This window comes from Choloepus didactylus, chromosome 2 (genome assembly GCF_015220235.1).
Source record: "Choloepus didactylus isolate mChoDid1 chromosome 2, mChoDid1.pri, whole genome shotgun sequence".
NCBI classification, from domain to species: domain Eukaryota; kingdom Metazoa; phylum Chordata; class Mammalia; order Pilosa; family Megalonychidae; genus Choloepus; species Choloepus didactylus.
Window position 1 is genome coordinate 78,183,870 of NC_051308.1, and position 16,179 is coordinate 78,200,048.

The 16,179-nt window shown below is 35.0% G+C and overlaps 1 protein-coding gene across 2 annotated transcripts in view; it reads left to right on the forward strand.

Annotated features, from left to right (window-relative positions):
• The window catches only part of EDEM3 (ER degradation enhancing alpha-mannosidase like protein 3), an 81,200-nt gene that overhangs the window by 46,305 nt on the left and 18,716 nt on the right, over window positions 1-16,179 (forward strand). The window contains exons 14-17 of one of the 2 annotated variants that reach the window (XM_037825178.1): window positions 3,281-3,446; window positions 3,700-3,854; window positions 4,784-4,940; window positions 15,631-15,822. In XM_037825178.1, coding sequence (XP_037681106.1) covers window positions 3,281-3,446; window positions 3,700-3,854; window positions 4,784-4,940; window positions 15,631-15,822 — 670 coding nt within the window. The remainder of the gene's footprint in view (window positions 1-3,280; window positions 3,447-3,699; window positions 3,855-4,783; window positions 4,941-15,630; window positions 15,823-16,179) is intronic. The other variant, XM_037825179.1, reaches the window with a different exon arrangement.

A 16,179-nucleotide genomic window follows, 5' to 3' on the forward strand; every position in this document is an offset into this window, starting at 1 on the left:
TCTGAAGTGTAAGTTCTTTTATGACCCTCATTTTATAGATGGAGAAAACAAGGCACAGAGGAGGTTAGGTCACTTGCCCAAAGCCATGCAATTAGTAAGGTAGATTCAAAATTCTAAGCAAGGTAGGTTGGCTCTTTTTTTTTTTTTTTTTAATATTTTTATACTCCCCAGTTTATTTTGAAAACAACCTTTTCTGATATAGCCAAATGAATTTGAAATTACAGTTAAATTACACAGAAATTAATTACCTGTATTTTCCTATAAATGAAACAGTGATAAGAGAACACTTGACATATTATTTAAGGTCTTCAACATAACAGAATTCTCTTTTTCCAGTTTTTTAAACTATGTTTTTCAGTCTAACCCAATATGTAATATTTGACATTTGGGTTATATGTGCATATAAAGCAGACACATTTGTCAGTGAGCATAAGATGAAACAGCATACAGTGTCCTTTCTGAATATAAATTTTCAGAGACAAGGTGGTCCAAATGGGAACAAAAAACTAGAAATAAACTAGATAAGCAAAAATTAAGAATAATGCTAAAGATTTATTCCATACCATGAATCATTTTCTTTCCTATCCTTCTAACATACAAGTGTGCGCTCTGGGTATGTGTGAATCAAAATACTTCCAATCAAGATTATGACTAAGGATTTCTAATTCAATAAAAGGCCCTGGGGTAAAGAGAGAGTTAGTCTAGGTGACTGGAGGACATTCATACATCTAGTTATACATATCTAAGGTAGGTTAGGTCTTGACCACTTTGTTACATAGTTAATTCAAGGAACCATAATTAAACACCTCTACTATATAATAGGCACTGCACTTAGGTGTGAGGATGGAAAGAGAAATTGGAACCAGACCTTGCTCCTCTGTGACTTGTACTTAGTGAAGAAGATAGAAGGGTAGAGAAACAATCATGTGTGATAGGTACTATAGGACAAAGGAGTAAGAGGTTGAGGAATTACAGAGAAAGACATTATTTACTTTTTAGAGAGCGCCATTTTTCTAAACTTAACATCCTTTTTTATTTTCTCCATCAAATATTCCTTACATGACATTGTTTCTGAACCTCTTGCCACTGTCTTTGCCCCATGCTGACTTTATTCCAGTATATAAAGTATCTTTTGAGTATCATATCCAGAATTAACCATACACAAGATGTATCCAGCACAACAGCACTTTTACCATCTGGATTTAGATTGCTAATTCTCTGAAGGACTAAAGGGCTTATACAACCTTTTTTCAATTGAGAATCACTCCTTCATCAACTCACTGTTCCTCATGGGAATATTGTACCTCCTGGATGCATTTGGCCCAACAAAATATTGAGAACTACTGATTTCCATCATATTGTTACTAGATGTACTTTTAATTTCTCAGCAGTGTTATTATGTTCAACTCGCAGTAAGCTTGTGGTCATTGGCTGATCTCAGATACGTAATTATGGCTTGCTGAGAAATGGATATTTTCCATTCTGCTCTTGAGCTGCTGATTTATTTTTTAATGTAAACTTATAGCTTTATATTTATCTGGGTAAAATGTCATTTTATTGATTTCTTTTTTTTTTTCTGCTTCTAGACCAGAAAGGGAGCTTGACTCTAATCTCAGTGATATGATGTATTAGCTAAACTACCGGTTTTAAGTGATCTGCGGTTTGGCTAAGCATGCCTTGTGAAACTTTCCTCTAAATTGTTAGGAAGAATTTTGGATAGGACCGTGACCAGTGTCTCATGGCAAGGCACTCGAGAGCTTTCAGTTACAGACCCTTTGCAGAACTACTAGCACTATCTTCTGGCTCACCACATGCATCATATGCACACACTCAATTTTCAAAATAGAAATATCTATTTATTCCTAGTAAAACATGATCACTGAAAAGAATTCAAATGGCAAAAAGAATATGAAAATCTTTCTTGAGTCCCTCCCCCCTACCTGCCCTAACCACTGTTAGCAATTTGATAAACAGGCTGTCAGACATTTTTAATGCCTCTGTATTTGTGTATTTGATGCCCATTATTGTATAAATTGCTAGCTTTACCCAACTCATATTGTAGTTATCTTACCATGTCTCTATTTTTTTCAAAGTGTTTGAGAATCATCTGTTTCATAATCAGTTCTAGAATTTGCCAAAAACCAACATCCTGCTCATCAGTCTGCCATTCTCAAGATAGCAGTTGCCCATGATAATAGCTGTCAGTCGTCTAGAAAAGGTTAAATTATGATAAGTGTATGGCAAGTTGGCAGGGAAGTGTTTTATCCATTCTAAAAAGATTAACATCCAAAATGAGCAAAAAAGTTTTGAAACATTACAGGTGAGTTTTTGTTCCAAAATAAAAAACATTTATCGGAATGAGAATAATAGCTATATTTTTTGAGCTCCTACTGTATGCCAGGTGCTATACTAAACAGTTGATATATGGTATCTCATTTAGTCTTTGTTATCAGTGTAGTTATTTTTATGTCCCTTTTACAGAAAAATAAACTGAAGCTCACAACCCTTACATAATATCCCAACAATCACACACTAAGTGGAAGGGTTTTCTATTTCCAAAGTCCCCATATTCTTTATCATTGCATTCCATGGCCTCTCCAGCTCATTCTTTAGTAATGCTGTTTAAATTTGCTTTCAATTTAATAAACATTTATTGAGTGCCTGCTATGTGCCAGGAATTGCACTTGGCCAGAGATGTGAAACTGTATAACCTGTCCAGTAAACTACAAGTTATTGATTATAACTTGGATGTGCTGCTCTAAAACCTAGCATGCCTTGGGAAGCAGTAAATCTAATTAAATCTAATGCTACTTTAACTGTAACAGCTATGCTCTTGCTCTTTTCCTGCCACTCTTAATTTTATTAAAACTTTATCTTTAAAATATTTATTAAAACATTATAACATTAAATTGTTTTGTAAAGTAATGCATATTTTTACCCCCTTTATTTCTCTATATTCTTTTCCTGACAGGTACATAAATATTTGCAAAGTTAATAGTACATATGTGATTTTATGTTGTAGTGTTTTCATGTAACATTTTAAAAATAAAAGATATCACTTGCTTATCACTTAAATGGTTGCATAATCAGCTCCATCAAAATTGTATTACTTTACCAAGTTCAGTTAACATTAATTGAAAATTCCTAAGTGGTTCTCAGTGGTAAAATTCTTCAAAGTTAGCTCCTTAATGTTGATTCTCTGTAGAAGGATATGGTTTTCAGATAGTTGGCATTTGGATATTTTTATGTTCTTAAATTTATGTGTGACCCTTTATTTTAGAATGGATTCTTTCTTCTTGGCTGAAATGTTTAAATATCTTTACCTGTTATTTGTGGATAAAGAAGACATTATTTTTGACATAGAGGATTACATCTTTACAACAGAAGCCCATCTTTTACCACTTTGGCTCTCAACTACAAATCAAAATACGTCTAAGAAGAACACAGTGAGTTATGTTTTTGAATTAAATGTCTTACTCTTTTTAACATCTGTTTGTTTGTTTTCCCAAGTGAAAATAATTCATAATTAGAATTCAATGAATATAAGTATGGTAAGAGGAAAAGTACATTTAATGTTCTCTTATTTAGCTTTTTTGTTAATTGCATCTAGTATATACTTACATTGCATTAAATGTTTCCTTTTAACAAACCATAATGTTAAGTAAAATAATAATTTCATAAATTTCTTTTATATCATAGACTTCAGATTATACGGAATTGGATGACAGTAATTTTGATTGGACTTGTCCAAATACTCAGATTCTCTTCCCTAATGACCCATTGTATGCTCAGAGCATTCGTGAACCCTTGAAAAATGTGGTGGATAAGAGCTGTCCTAGAGGCATCATCAGAGTGTAAGAGCATTTTTTTACATTTGTTAATATCGAGGTTAATTCTTAGTAAATCACAGAGAACTTAAGGAACATATAACAATGGCCAGGAAGACATTCATTTAGACCAAAAATATTGAGGTGTATGTAGTTATCACTGATTAAAATAAAAATTATTAGTGAAGTTAGATGTAAAGGTTATTCTGTACTAATGTCTTTTTAAAAAATTATTATGGAAATTTTCAATATAACTTTTGTTTTAATGAATTATGTAGTAATAGTCTGGGCAACATAAAACAGTTTTTAACTTCCATAGCACATTTTTACCTAGATAAGTTTCATCAAATATTTCCATGTCTTGTATGTGTAGAAAATATTATCCTTATGCCTGTAGTTTCTGTATTGTGGAAATACAGTTTTTTGTTTTGTTTCATTTTGTTTTTTGAGCGATTGCTTGTTCTTGGTTATTAAGTAAAATTTTTTTGACTTAATAAGTGTATTTTCTTTTCCTTTGCAAATAGTTACGTTAGAAAGGCCATTGCAAGGAAATTAAAAAAAAAATTTTTTTTAAGTGAGCCTTGCCATTCACTGATATAAATATTGTTTTGCTTTTAAAACATCAAGAGAAAAATCTGTATTTTTAGAGCAAAAGATCAATAGTAACAAACCCCCAAACCAACCTGTTCTGTATCTTCATATAGTTTTAATGTTGTTGACTAATACTAGTTTATAGATGGTATGCGTTTGTAACTATGTAAGATATTGAGTTTGAAAGCTATACCACTTATTAGTAACCTAAATTATATGTAGGAAAATAGCTGTTTGTGGTTATTTCAAACAGGTTTCAGTTCTAAACCTGGCAGTGTTGCAAGTATCTAACACTATTTTTATCTGGCTTATGTTTTTCACCAGTTCTGATACATAGTTTTAAGTCTTGCTTATATTACTTTTAGCAGAGAGGAGAGTTTCAGGAGTGGAGCTAAACCCCCTCTGAGAGCCAGAGATTTTATGGCCACTAACCCTGAGCATTTAGAAATTTTGAAGAAGATGGGGGTGAGTTTGATTCACCTCAAAGATGGGAGAGTCCAGTTGGTCCAACATGCAATCCAAGTAAGACATTGCTATACTAATTAGATACCATCTCTTCTTTACCCTTTTGGTCTCATTAGCTTTAATAAAATAATGGCATTTGGCTTTTAAAAAATTTTTTTTTCCTGTAACAGTTTCATTGAGATGTAATTCACTATACAGCTGAATATCTTATTGTGGTGATGGTTATACAAGGCTACACATGATAAAATTACATAGAACTATACACACACAATGAGTGCATGTAAAACTGGTGAAATCGGAATAAGCTCTACGGATTGTACCAATGTCAATTCCTTGGTTTTGATATTGTACTCTAGTTGTATAAGATGTGAACATTGGGGGAGGCTGAAAGGAGCACAGGACTTCCCTGTACATTTTCTTGCAACCTCCTGTGAATCTGTAATTATTTCAAATTAAAAAGGTAAAAAATTGTTAAATGCAATTTTAACTGCCTCATCCAAAGTTCCACTCTTACCACCACTATAACTGCTTAGCCTTCTTTATTTTTTCTTCCAAGTATATGTCTCTACCTGACATTATACTTACATAATGTAATTTTTATATATAATATTAAGTGTAAGTAATTTATAAGAGGTAGCATATATTTGTATTACTCTGTCTTCTCCAGTAGAATTTAAACTTAGGAGGGCAGTATGTTTTATTTCTCACTGTATCCTCAGTGCTAGGATAGCTCCTGGCATATTGTATTCACTGAGTGAATGCATGAGTTTACTTGGTTTCTTGTAGGTATCCATTTCATTTATCATGTCTACACATAAATTGGCTCTTATATCCTCTTGCTAAAAACATGTTTATCAAGGTATCCATCTCATGCTCTCAGTTCAAAGGGTATTTCAGTTGTCTTCTCTGGTAATTGCAGTTTTTTAAAAAAGGCAGTTTTATTCACACTCCATAAAATCCATCCAATGTGTATAAGCAGTGACTCAGTAAATCAGGGTTGTGCTTTTATCACCACAGTCAATTTTAGAATGTTTTCATTGCTCCAAAAAGAAAAACCCTATACCTTTTATACCCTACCCCTCTTATTATTGACACTTAGCATTGGTCTGGTACCTTTGTTAAAACTGATGGAAGAATATTGTTATGTTACTGTTAACTACAGTCCATAATTTGCATTTGGTGTATTTTTTCCCATATTATTAACACCCTATTGTTTATACCTTGTAATAGTGACATACATTTGTTCTAAGCTTTTTCTTCTAGTGACATACACAACCCTAAACTTTCCCTTTCAACCTCAATCACACACATGATTCAGCGCTGTTAATAACACTCATAATAATGTGCTACTATCACCTCTGTCCATTTCCATACGTTTACAAAGTAAAAATTCTGCACAAATTAGGCATTAGCTCCTCATTCCATGCCCTCATCTATCCTCTGATAACCTGTATTCTAGATGTTAACTCCATGAGTTTGCTTATTATATTTAATTCATATTAGTGAGGTCTTAATACTATTTGTCCTTTTGTGTCTGGCTTATTAACTCAGTATAATGTCCTCAAGATTCATCCATGTTTTCATATAAATCAGGACTTCATTTCTTCTTACAGCAGCATAATATTCCATCATATACTTCATTCTGTTTATCCATTCATTAGTTGATGGATGATGAGGTTGTGAATAGTGCTGCTGTGAACATCGGTGTGAAAATGTCTGTTTGCTTCCTTCATTTCAGTTCTTCTGGGTACATACCTAGTAGCAGGATTGCCAGATTACATGACAGTTCTGTTCGTAACTTCCTGAGGAACCACCAAACTGTCTCACACAGCGGCTGTACCGTTTTACATTCCCACCAGCCCATTATGAGCACATTATTGTAAATGTTCCTATTTCTCCAAATCCTTTCCAACACTTGTAGTTTTGTGTTTTTTTAATAGTGGACTTCTAGTAGGTATGAAATTATATTGTGTTTCTGATTTGCATTTCCCTAATAGCTAGTGATATTGAGCATCTTTTCAGGTGCTTGTTAGCCATTTGGAAAAATGTCTATTCAAGTCTTTTGCCCATTTTTAAATTAGGTTTTCTTTTTATTGTTGAATTGTAGAATTTCTTTATATATTCCTTATTGGATATGTGGTTTCCAAATAGTCTCTCCCATTGAGTAGGCTGCCTTTTCACTTTTTTGAAAAAGTCCTTATCTCTGCCAAAAGTCTTCAGTTTTGAGGAGGTCCCATTTATCTATTTTTGAACACTACCTACTACAAGGTCTTGTAGATGCTTCCCTATAATTTCATCTAGGAGTTTTATGGTTCTGGCTATTATATTTGGGTTTATGATCCATTTTGAGTTAATTTTTGTATAAGGTATGAGATAGGGAGCCTCTTCATTCTTTTGAAAATGGATGTCAAGTTCTCCCAGTGCAATTTATTGAAGAGACTGTTCTGTCCCAGTTGAGTGGACTTGGCAGCCTTGTCAAAAATCAGTTGATCCTAGACCTGAAGGTCTATTTCTGAATTCTCAATTGGGTTCCATTGCTCAATATGTCTGTCTTTATGCCAGTATCATACTGTTTTGATCACTGTAGCTTTGTAATATGCTTTAAGGACAAGAAGTGTTAAGTCTTCCAACTTTGTTCTTCTTTTGCAAGATGTTTCTGGCTGTTTGGGGTTCTTTACTCTTCCAAATAAGTTTGATAATTGGCTTTTCCATTCCAGCAGAGTATGCTGCTGGAATTTTGATTGAGATTGTGTTAATTCTGTAAATCAATTTGGGTAGGGTTGAAATCTTAATGTTTGGTCTTCCAATCCATGAACATGTATTGTCCTTACATTTATTTAGGTCTTTTTAAAATTTCTTTTACAAAACACAGTGTTTTTTAGTTTTCTGTGTCCTGGCCCTTAACATCCTTGGTGAGATTTATTTCTAGATGTTTGATTCTTTTAGTTGCTATTGTAAATGGAATTGTTTTCTTGATTTTCTCCTCAGATTGCTCACTACTAGTGTGTAGAAACACTACTGAATTTTGCACATTGATCTCATATCCTGCCACTTTGCTGAACTCTTTAATTAACTTCAGTAGCTTTGTTGTAAGTTTTTCTAGACTTTCTAAATATAGGATCTTGTCTTCTGCAAATAAAGAAAGGTTTACTTCTTCCTTTTCAACTTGGATTCCTTTTAGTTCTTTTTCTTGTCTAGCTTCTCTAGCTAGAACTTCTAACACAATGTTGAATAACTGGTGACGGTGTGCACCCTTGTCTTGTTTCTGATCTTGGAGGGTTTTAGTTTCTCAGCCTTGAGTATGGTGTTACTGAGGGCTTTTCATATATGCCTTTTACCATGTTAGAAAGTTTCCTTCTGTTCCTTTCAAAGTGTTTTCATCAAGAAAGGATGCTGGATTTTGTTAAATGCCTTTTTTTGCATCAGTTGATACGATCATGTGGTTTTTCCTCTTCTTTTTGTTAATGTGGTTTATTACATTAATTGCGTTGAACCACTGTTGCATACTTGGGATAAAACACACTTGATCATGCTATTTAATTCTTTCAACGTGCTGTTGGTTTGATTTGCAAGTACTTTGTTGAGGATTTTTGCCTCTATTCATTAGAGTGATTGATCTCTAATTTTCTTTTCTTGTAGTATCTTTATATAGTTTTGGTATTGGGGTGATGTTGGCTTCATAGAATGAGTTAGATAGTGTTCCCTCCTCTTCAAGTTTGTTGGAAGCATTTGAGCAGGATTGGTATTAATTCTTGGAATGATTGGTAATATTCCCCTGTGAAGGCATCTTGGTCCTGAGGTTTTCTTTGTTGGGAGTTTTATGATGACCGATTCATCTCTTTACTTGATTGGTTTGTTGAGGTCTTCTATTTCTTCTGGAGTCAGTGTAGGTTGTTTTTGTGTTTCTAGGAAATTGTCCATTTCATCTAAGTTGTCTAATTTGTTGGCATACAGTTGTTCATAGTATCCTCTTATGAGCCTGTTTATTTCTGTGTGGTCACTAGTAATGTCCCCTTTCTCATTTCTGTATTTATTTATTTGCCTTTTCCCTCTTTTTGTCTTTGTCAGTGCAGGTAAGGGTTTGTCAATTTTATCAATTTTCTTAAAGAACCAGCTTTTGGTTTCATTGCTGTTTGTTTTTTTTTTTTTTTTCTTTTTTCTTTTTTTTTTTTTCATTTTCATTTATTGCCCCTCTAATCTTTGTAATTTTTTTTTCCTTCTGCTTCCTTTGGGATTATTTTGCTTTTATTTTCCCAGTTTCTTCAGGTGTTCAATTAGGTTTTTGATTTTAGTTCTTTCTTCCTTCTTAATATAGGCATTTAGGGTTATGAATTTCCTTCTCAGCATGCCTTCATTGCATTCCATAAGTTTTGATGTATTACGTTCTCACTTCCATTCATCTCAAGATATTTACTGATTTCTCTTGCAGTTTTTTCTTTGACCCACTGATTTTTTAAGAGCATGTTGTTTAACCTCCATGTATTTGTGAATTTTCTAATTCTCCAGCTGTTATTGATTTCCAGCTTCATTCCATTATGGATAGAGAAAGTACTTTTTATGAATTCAATCTTTTAAAATTTATTGAGATTTGGTTTGTGATCCAGCATGTGGTCTATCCTTGAGAATGATGCATGAGCACTTGAGGAGCATGTGTATCCTGTTGTTTTGGGGTGCACCATTCTATACGTCTGTTAGGTCTAGTTCATTTATCATATTATTTAAGTTCTCTTTTCCTTATTGATCATCTGTTTAGATGGTCCATCTATTGAAGAGAATGGTGTTGACATCTCCCCTATTATTGTAGAAACATCTATTACTCCCTTCAGTTTTGCCCTGATTTACTTGGGGGTACCTTGATTAGGTGTATAAATACTTATAATGTTATTGCTTGTTGGTGAGTTGCCCCTTTTATTAATATATAGTGTCCTTCTTTGTCTCTTATAACATTTTTACATTTAAGTCTATTTTGTCTTGATACTAGTATAGCTATCACAGCTCTTTTTTGATTATTGCTTGCATGGATTCATCCTGTCACTTTCAACCTATTTGTATCTTTGTATCTAAAATGAGTCTTTTGTAAACAGCATGTAGATGTATTATATTGTTTTATCCATTCTGCCAATCTGTGTCTTTTGATTGGGGAATTTAACCCGCTATCATTTAGTGTTATTACTATAAAGGCAATACTTATTTCAACCATTTTATCTGTTGGCTTTTATATGTTCTAATATGTTTTGGCTCTCTTTTTACCCTTTTAGTTTCCCTTACTGATAATCTTCATTTAGGTACTCTCCTCCAAGCCCCTCTCTTCTGTTTTCTTTTCAGCCTGGGCATTTGACAAAATCCCTTTAGTATTTCTTGTAGGGCAGGTCTCTTGTTAACAAACTCACTTCGTTTTATCTATGACTGTTTTAAACACCCCCTCTTCTTTGAAAGATGATTTTGCCAGATGATGAATTCTTGGTGGGCAGTTTTTCTCTTTCAGTACCTTCAATATCATACTACTACTGCCTTTCACCTCCATTGTTTCTAGATAAGAAATTGGCATTTAGTCTTATTGAGCATACCTTGTATGTAATGGCTCACTTTTCTCTTGCAGCTGTCAGAATTTTCTCTTTATCTTTGGCAGTTGATAGTCTTATTAGTATCTGTCTTGGAATGGTTCTGTTCAGATTTATTCTGTTTGGAATATGTTGCGCTTCTTGGATATGTATATTTATATCTTTCACAAGAGTTGGGAAGTTTTTGGCCATTATTTCCTCAAATATTCTTTCTGCCCCCTTTCCCTTCACTTCTCCTTCTGGGACCCCCATGATGTGTGTTTGTGTGCTTTGTGTGTCATTCAGTTCCCTGAAACCCTGCTTAATTTTTTCCATTCTTTCTCTTATCTGTTCTTTGTTCGGTTTTGGATGTCCTGTCTTCTAGGTTGCTGATCCTTACTTCTATCTTTTTTAATCTACTGTTATATACCTCTAGCTTATTTTTTTAATTCAGTTTTATTGAGATATATTCACCTATCATATAATCATCCATGGTGTACAGTCAACTGTTCACTGCACCATCATATAGTTGTGCATTCATCACCCCAATCTATTTTTTTGAACATTTTCCTTATACCAGAAAAAGTAAGAATTAAAAAATTAAAGTAAAAAAAAATCATCCCCCTCCCCCATTTTTCATTTAGTTTTTGTCCCCATTTTCCTACTCGTCCATCCATACACTGAATAAAGGAAGTGTGATCCACAAGGCTTTCAGAATCACACAGTCGTCCCCTATAAGCTACATTGTTATACAGTCATCTTCAAGAGTCAAGGCAACTAGGTTGCAGTTTGATAGTTGCAGGTGTTTACTTCTAACTACTCCAGTACATTAAAACCTAAAAAGGGTTATCTGTGTAGTGCCTAAAAGTGCCCACCTGAGTGTCCTCTCAACTTCATTTAGAATTTCCCAGCCACTGAAATTTTATTTTGTTTCATTTTGCATCCCCCTTTTGGTCAAGAAGGTGTTCTCAATCCCACGATGTTGGGTCCAGATTCATCCTTGCAAGTCATATTCTGTGTTGCCAGGGAAATTTATACCCCTTGGAGTCAGGTCCCATATGGGGGGAGGGCAGTGAGTTCACCTGCCGAGTTAGGTTAGCTGGAGAGAGAGGGCCACATGTGAGCAACAAAGAGGTACTCAGGGGGAGACTCTTAGGCACAATTATAAGTAGGTTTAGCCTCTCCTTTGCAGCAATGAGGTCCATAAGGGCAAAGCCCCAAGATAGAGAGCTTGGTTTACCAAACTGCCAGTCCTCAATGTTTGTGAGAACATTAGCAACAATCCAGGTGAGGAAGTCCAACATCTCCACATTTTCCCCTGGCTCCTCAGGGCCCTACATATGTATTTTTATTCTCTGCTCAAATTACTTTGGGATGTGTTGCTATTTCACACTAACCTGTACAAACCTACCAGGTCTCACTTCCTATTCAAAGTTCCATGTAATTATGGTGTTTGAGGAACCTGTGTGAGTTAGATTGTTTAGGAAATATAGATCCTGCACCAAATAAACATCTCTTCCCTTGGTCTCACATGGAAGTTGAAGTTTTAAAACACAGTATCGTCCTTTACCCTTTGGCCCAATTTGCCCTAGTCCTAACTAGGTCTGCTTCATTCGTATCTCTAATTGAAGTCTGGATTCTCTTTCAGCTTTTTTAACAGTTGCTGTATGTGCTAATACTGGCATTCATATCTGCTGAGCTCTAGCTCTGAGTTTCAGGTGTCACACAGATACCTAAAGTTCCAGGGATTGATCAGGTTATACACAAAGGATTCAGCATCTCAGAATCTAGAGATAGCCATTACAGTTCAGGTATAGATGTGACTGCTGTAAGAGCTTACAATCTAGGGACCATTACAATAAACGTTCCCCTAATAAGCTGTGCTTTAAGATTCAATTATGAGTTTACACATTGTAGTTAGTCCATATTGGTGAGGCATTATAGTGTTTGCCTTTGTTTCTGGTGTAGTTCATTCAAAATGCTGTCTATAGGATCTTTTTACCTCGTTGCGTGTCTCACAGCTTCATTCCTTCTTGCAGTTGCTCAATATTCAATTGTATGCACACACCACAGTTCACCATTCTGTTCCTCAGTCGATATACCCTTAGGCCACCTCCACCCATTGCAAATCATGTATACTGCTTCCATAAACCCCAGTGTGCAACTGTCCATTCATGTCCCTGTCTAGGGTATTTTTAATCTCGCCTATTATGCATTTCATTCCCATAAGTTCTGTTATTTTTCTTTGTATGCTTTCAAATTCTTTATGCTTACCTAAAGTCATCTTATCTTTTATCTATTTAGCCATATTTTCCTTCATCTCTTTGGTTTAAGAGATTTGTTTGAACATTTCTGATTAGTTGTTCCAAACTTTTTATTTTCTCTGACTTTTTAATTTGTTCCTTTGACTGGGCCGTATTTTCCTGTTTCTTAGTATGGCTTATTAGTTTTTGCTGATATCTGGGCATCTGATTATCTTGATGAGATTATTCTGAAGGTCAGTTTCTCTTTTCTAGGATTTTGTTGTTGATTGGGTTTGTGTTAAGGCTCTTCTTTGACCCTTGATTTGTCAGTGTTTCCCAGCTCAAACAGAGCTAGGAACCCACAGTGGAGACACAGTTCCAAAGGTCCCTGGAGAAAGGGTCAGGAAAGACACCAAAAAGCCTTTATTTTAGGTCCCCATGGGTGCACTTCCTGGTTTTCCCAGCAGATGGTGCTCTTTGCCAAGAAGCCTTTTTTGCCAGCTCAACTTGTGCTTTTGCAGTCTGCCCTGCAGGTAGCGCCCTTTGGCGACATATTCCCCACAGTCCTAAGAAGGCAGGGTATCTTAGCCCTCTAGTGACTCCACCTTTGACATGGGTTGAAACAGTGGCATGGCAGCACCTGTCTGGGACAGGCTAAAGCAGTGGGACCCAGCGGTCTTGAATTCACCAGCCAATACTAGATCCGTACTGGGCCTTGTCCCCTTCTGTTCTTTGGGCGGAGGGCTTCCATGGCCCTCCCAGTCTGCAACAGCCTACTGGCCAGGGACCCAGGCTACCCAAAGCTGCTTCTTTTGAGGGTGGAGGATGGGTGCCAGGAGCCTTGGCCATGGCAAGTTTCTCAGTCTCTTTGTCTCTTCCCTGGATGCTCTGCAGTACTCCCTGGTTTCTGGCATCCCAGAACAGTTGTTTCAGATAGTTCTGCCTGTTCATTAGTTGTTTTTGGAAGAGGAGTGTGCCCTATAACTCCCTATACCATCATCTTCCTAGAAGTCCTAATCTCGTCTTTAAAAACTTTCATTGTGTGGATTAGAATTAGAGAATGAGAATTTTAGGACTGAAAATATCTTGTAAAGCCGTCTAAATATCTTGTAAAGCCATCTATTCCAACCCCTTTGTAGTATAAATAACTAAATCAGATAGGTTGGGAAATTTGCTCAAGTTAATATCTGAGAAATATAAAACTCAAATCTAAGTTTTCTGTTCCTCAATCTGTTGCCTTTCTTATATTTTATTTATAGGTTAATCTTAAAAGCTAGTAATCAGTTTTAATATTTTCATCTCTGTATTTAACATTATTTTAGTTTTCAAAGAGCTACTGGATCTAAGTATTTTATTCATCATAGAAATAAAAATTTGCACTTATTTATCTATGCCTAGGAATGATAACATTGCTTTTGTGAAAATTTCTATTGATTTTATTTTAAGTTTTCCTTGTGTAGGGCCTTTAAATTACTTACCTTATCAGCACATTGATTCTGAGAAAACTACATAGTTTGTGATATAGTCCTTCAGCCTAGAACTATATTCATGTATCTCTTAATCTTAAATTCAGCCTTCCTACAACCTCATCATCTTCTCAGATTTCTATCTCATAAATATTCTTGCCACATCCATCTTTCATTAGAGTATTCTGCCTGCTTCTTTATGTTTCACTCATTCTCATGCCTAAGTAGTGGGAGTGACATCTCTAAAGAAGTTGCTTTCACTTGGCATACCAATGACATAATTGCCTTCCAGAGGCCTCTTAATCTTTGTGTGATTTAACTTTTCTGGAACTGTTGACTGGCCTCTTCTTAAAAATTTCCCTTTCTTGGCTTACAGGGCATTTCACCAATTCTAGGGCATCCCAGTGGTTATCTTTTCTACTTCTCTGTTCATTGCTTTGTAGATTTCTTTGTAACTCTCCTTCCTTAGCAAAACTACAAAGTGTAGGTAGGCACCTACCAAAGAGTCTGGATCATAACCTTTCCTTTCTGTCCTTTTCTTCAACAGTCTCATCTACTTCACAAGCTCAGCTATCATGTTTGTACACATATTTTCTTAGAGTCCTAGACCCTACTTTAATCTCTGTTATACATTGCAGTATCCCAGTCTCAAATATGTCCAAACCTGAATTATCTCTTCCTTCTTTACTCCTTCCCTACTTCCACCTCAGTGCATCTCTTTTCCTTGTGCTCTTCATCTCAGTAAACAATATGTTCATTCTCTAAGTCATTCTGGCTAGAAATCTCAGGATAGGTGTTAACTCCTATCTTCTAGTACCTGTCCTGCTGATTTTTGTATAAAGTGTCAGGAATCCATCCTCTTGTTTTCTCCTATAGTTAAGCACTCTTTAACTTTTCCTCCTTTAAGGCTGAATTCAAATCTCATTCTCAATCTTTTCCAGGTCACACAGGCAGAATCAATCATTTCCTTGTCTATATTCCTATTCCATGTTCCCTCTTGAGGAATTTTATCATAGCAAATTTTACATGTCTTTCTCCTCTAGATACAAACTTCTTAAACTTAAGGAATGTCTCCTCAGTGCCTAGACAAGTGCTAGGATATAAAGATGCTTGATACTTATTTTTTTAATTGGATTTAATTTTAGGGAGAGAAAGTATGAGTCAGCTGTGAAGCTTATTTCTTTACAAAGGAAGCCAGTGGACAAAATAAAGAAGCATTTGAGTGTTTAGTAGAAGTGCAGTAGTCAATGTGTATCAAAAGTGGTTTATAGAATGGTCAGATATTGATAAAAATCACAGATGAGTTATTTTCAGAAAGTGTAAGATCTGGAAGTAATGTTTTTGAGAATAAATTAGGCTGTATATATTTGGAAGGGACCTAAACTGAAAGGAGACATTTTAGTGTAGAAAATTATATAGGTCCAATAATATTTAGGAAATTAAAAATCATTGAAAGTTTCCAGAAAGGAATGATAAAATTAATCTGTTTCTTTTGTAGGCTGCAAGTTCAATTGATGCTGAAGATGGATTGAGGTTCATGCAGGAGATGATTGAATTGTCAAGTCAGCAACAAAAAGAACAGCAGCTCCCTCCTCGAGCTGTACAAATTGTTTCCCACCCATTTTTTGGCAGGGTAGTATTGACTGCTGGACCAGCTCAGTTTGGTTTGGATCTGTCTAAACATAAAGAGGTGGGTGCACTTATAATGTGCTTGTTAAAACTGTTTTTGAAATATTGTTAAATATTACCCAGTTTTTAGTCTCTGACAGTTTTATTTTAAAAACCTAAAAATCAATCCTACATATTAGATTAAAGAAAAAGCCTATCTTGAAAGTTGAATCAAAATTTATGAATGTATAATAATTTATGTATAATTTGCTTTTAGAATTTTATTTAGAGTTTCTTTCAGATACTGTCCAATTTCTTGGTGTCTTCCCTAATATACTACCTTTAACTTATTTTAAAATGGTTTTCAGACTTTCTGACAACTATCAGAACCTTTCTTTGAACAGAAATCTAATTCCAAAGTTTAATGTAGGAAACATTT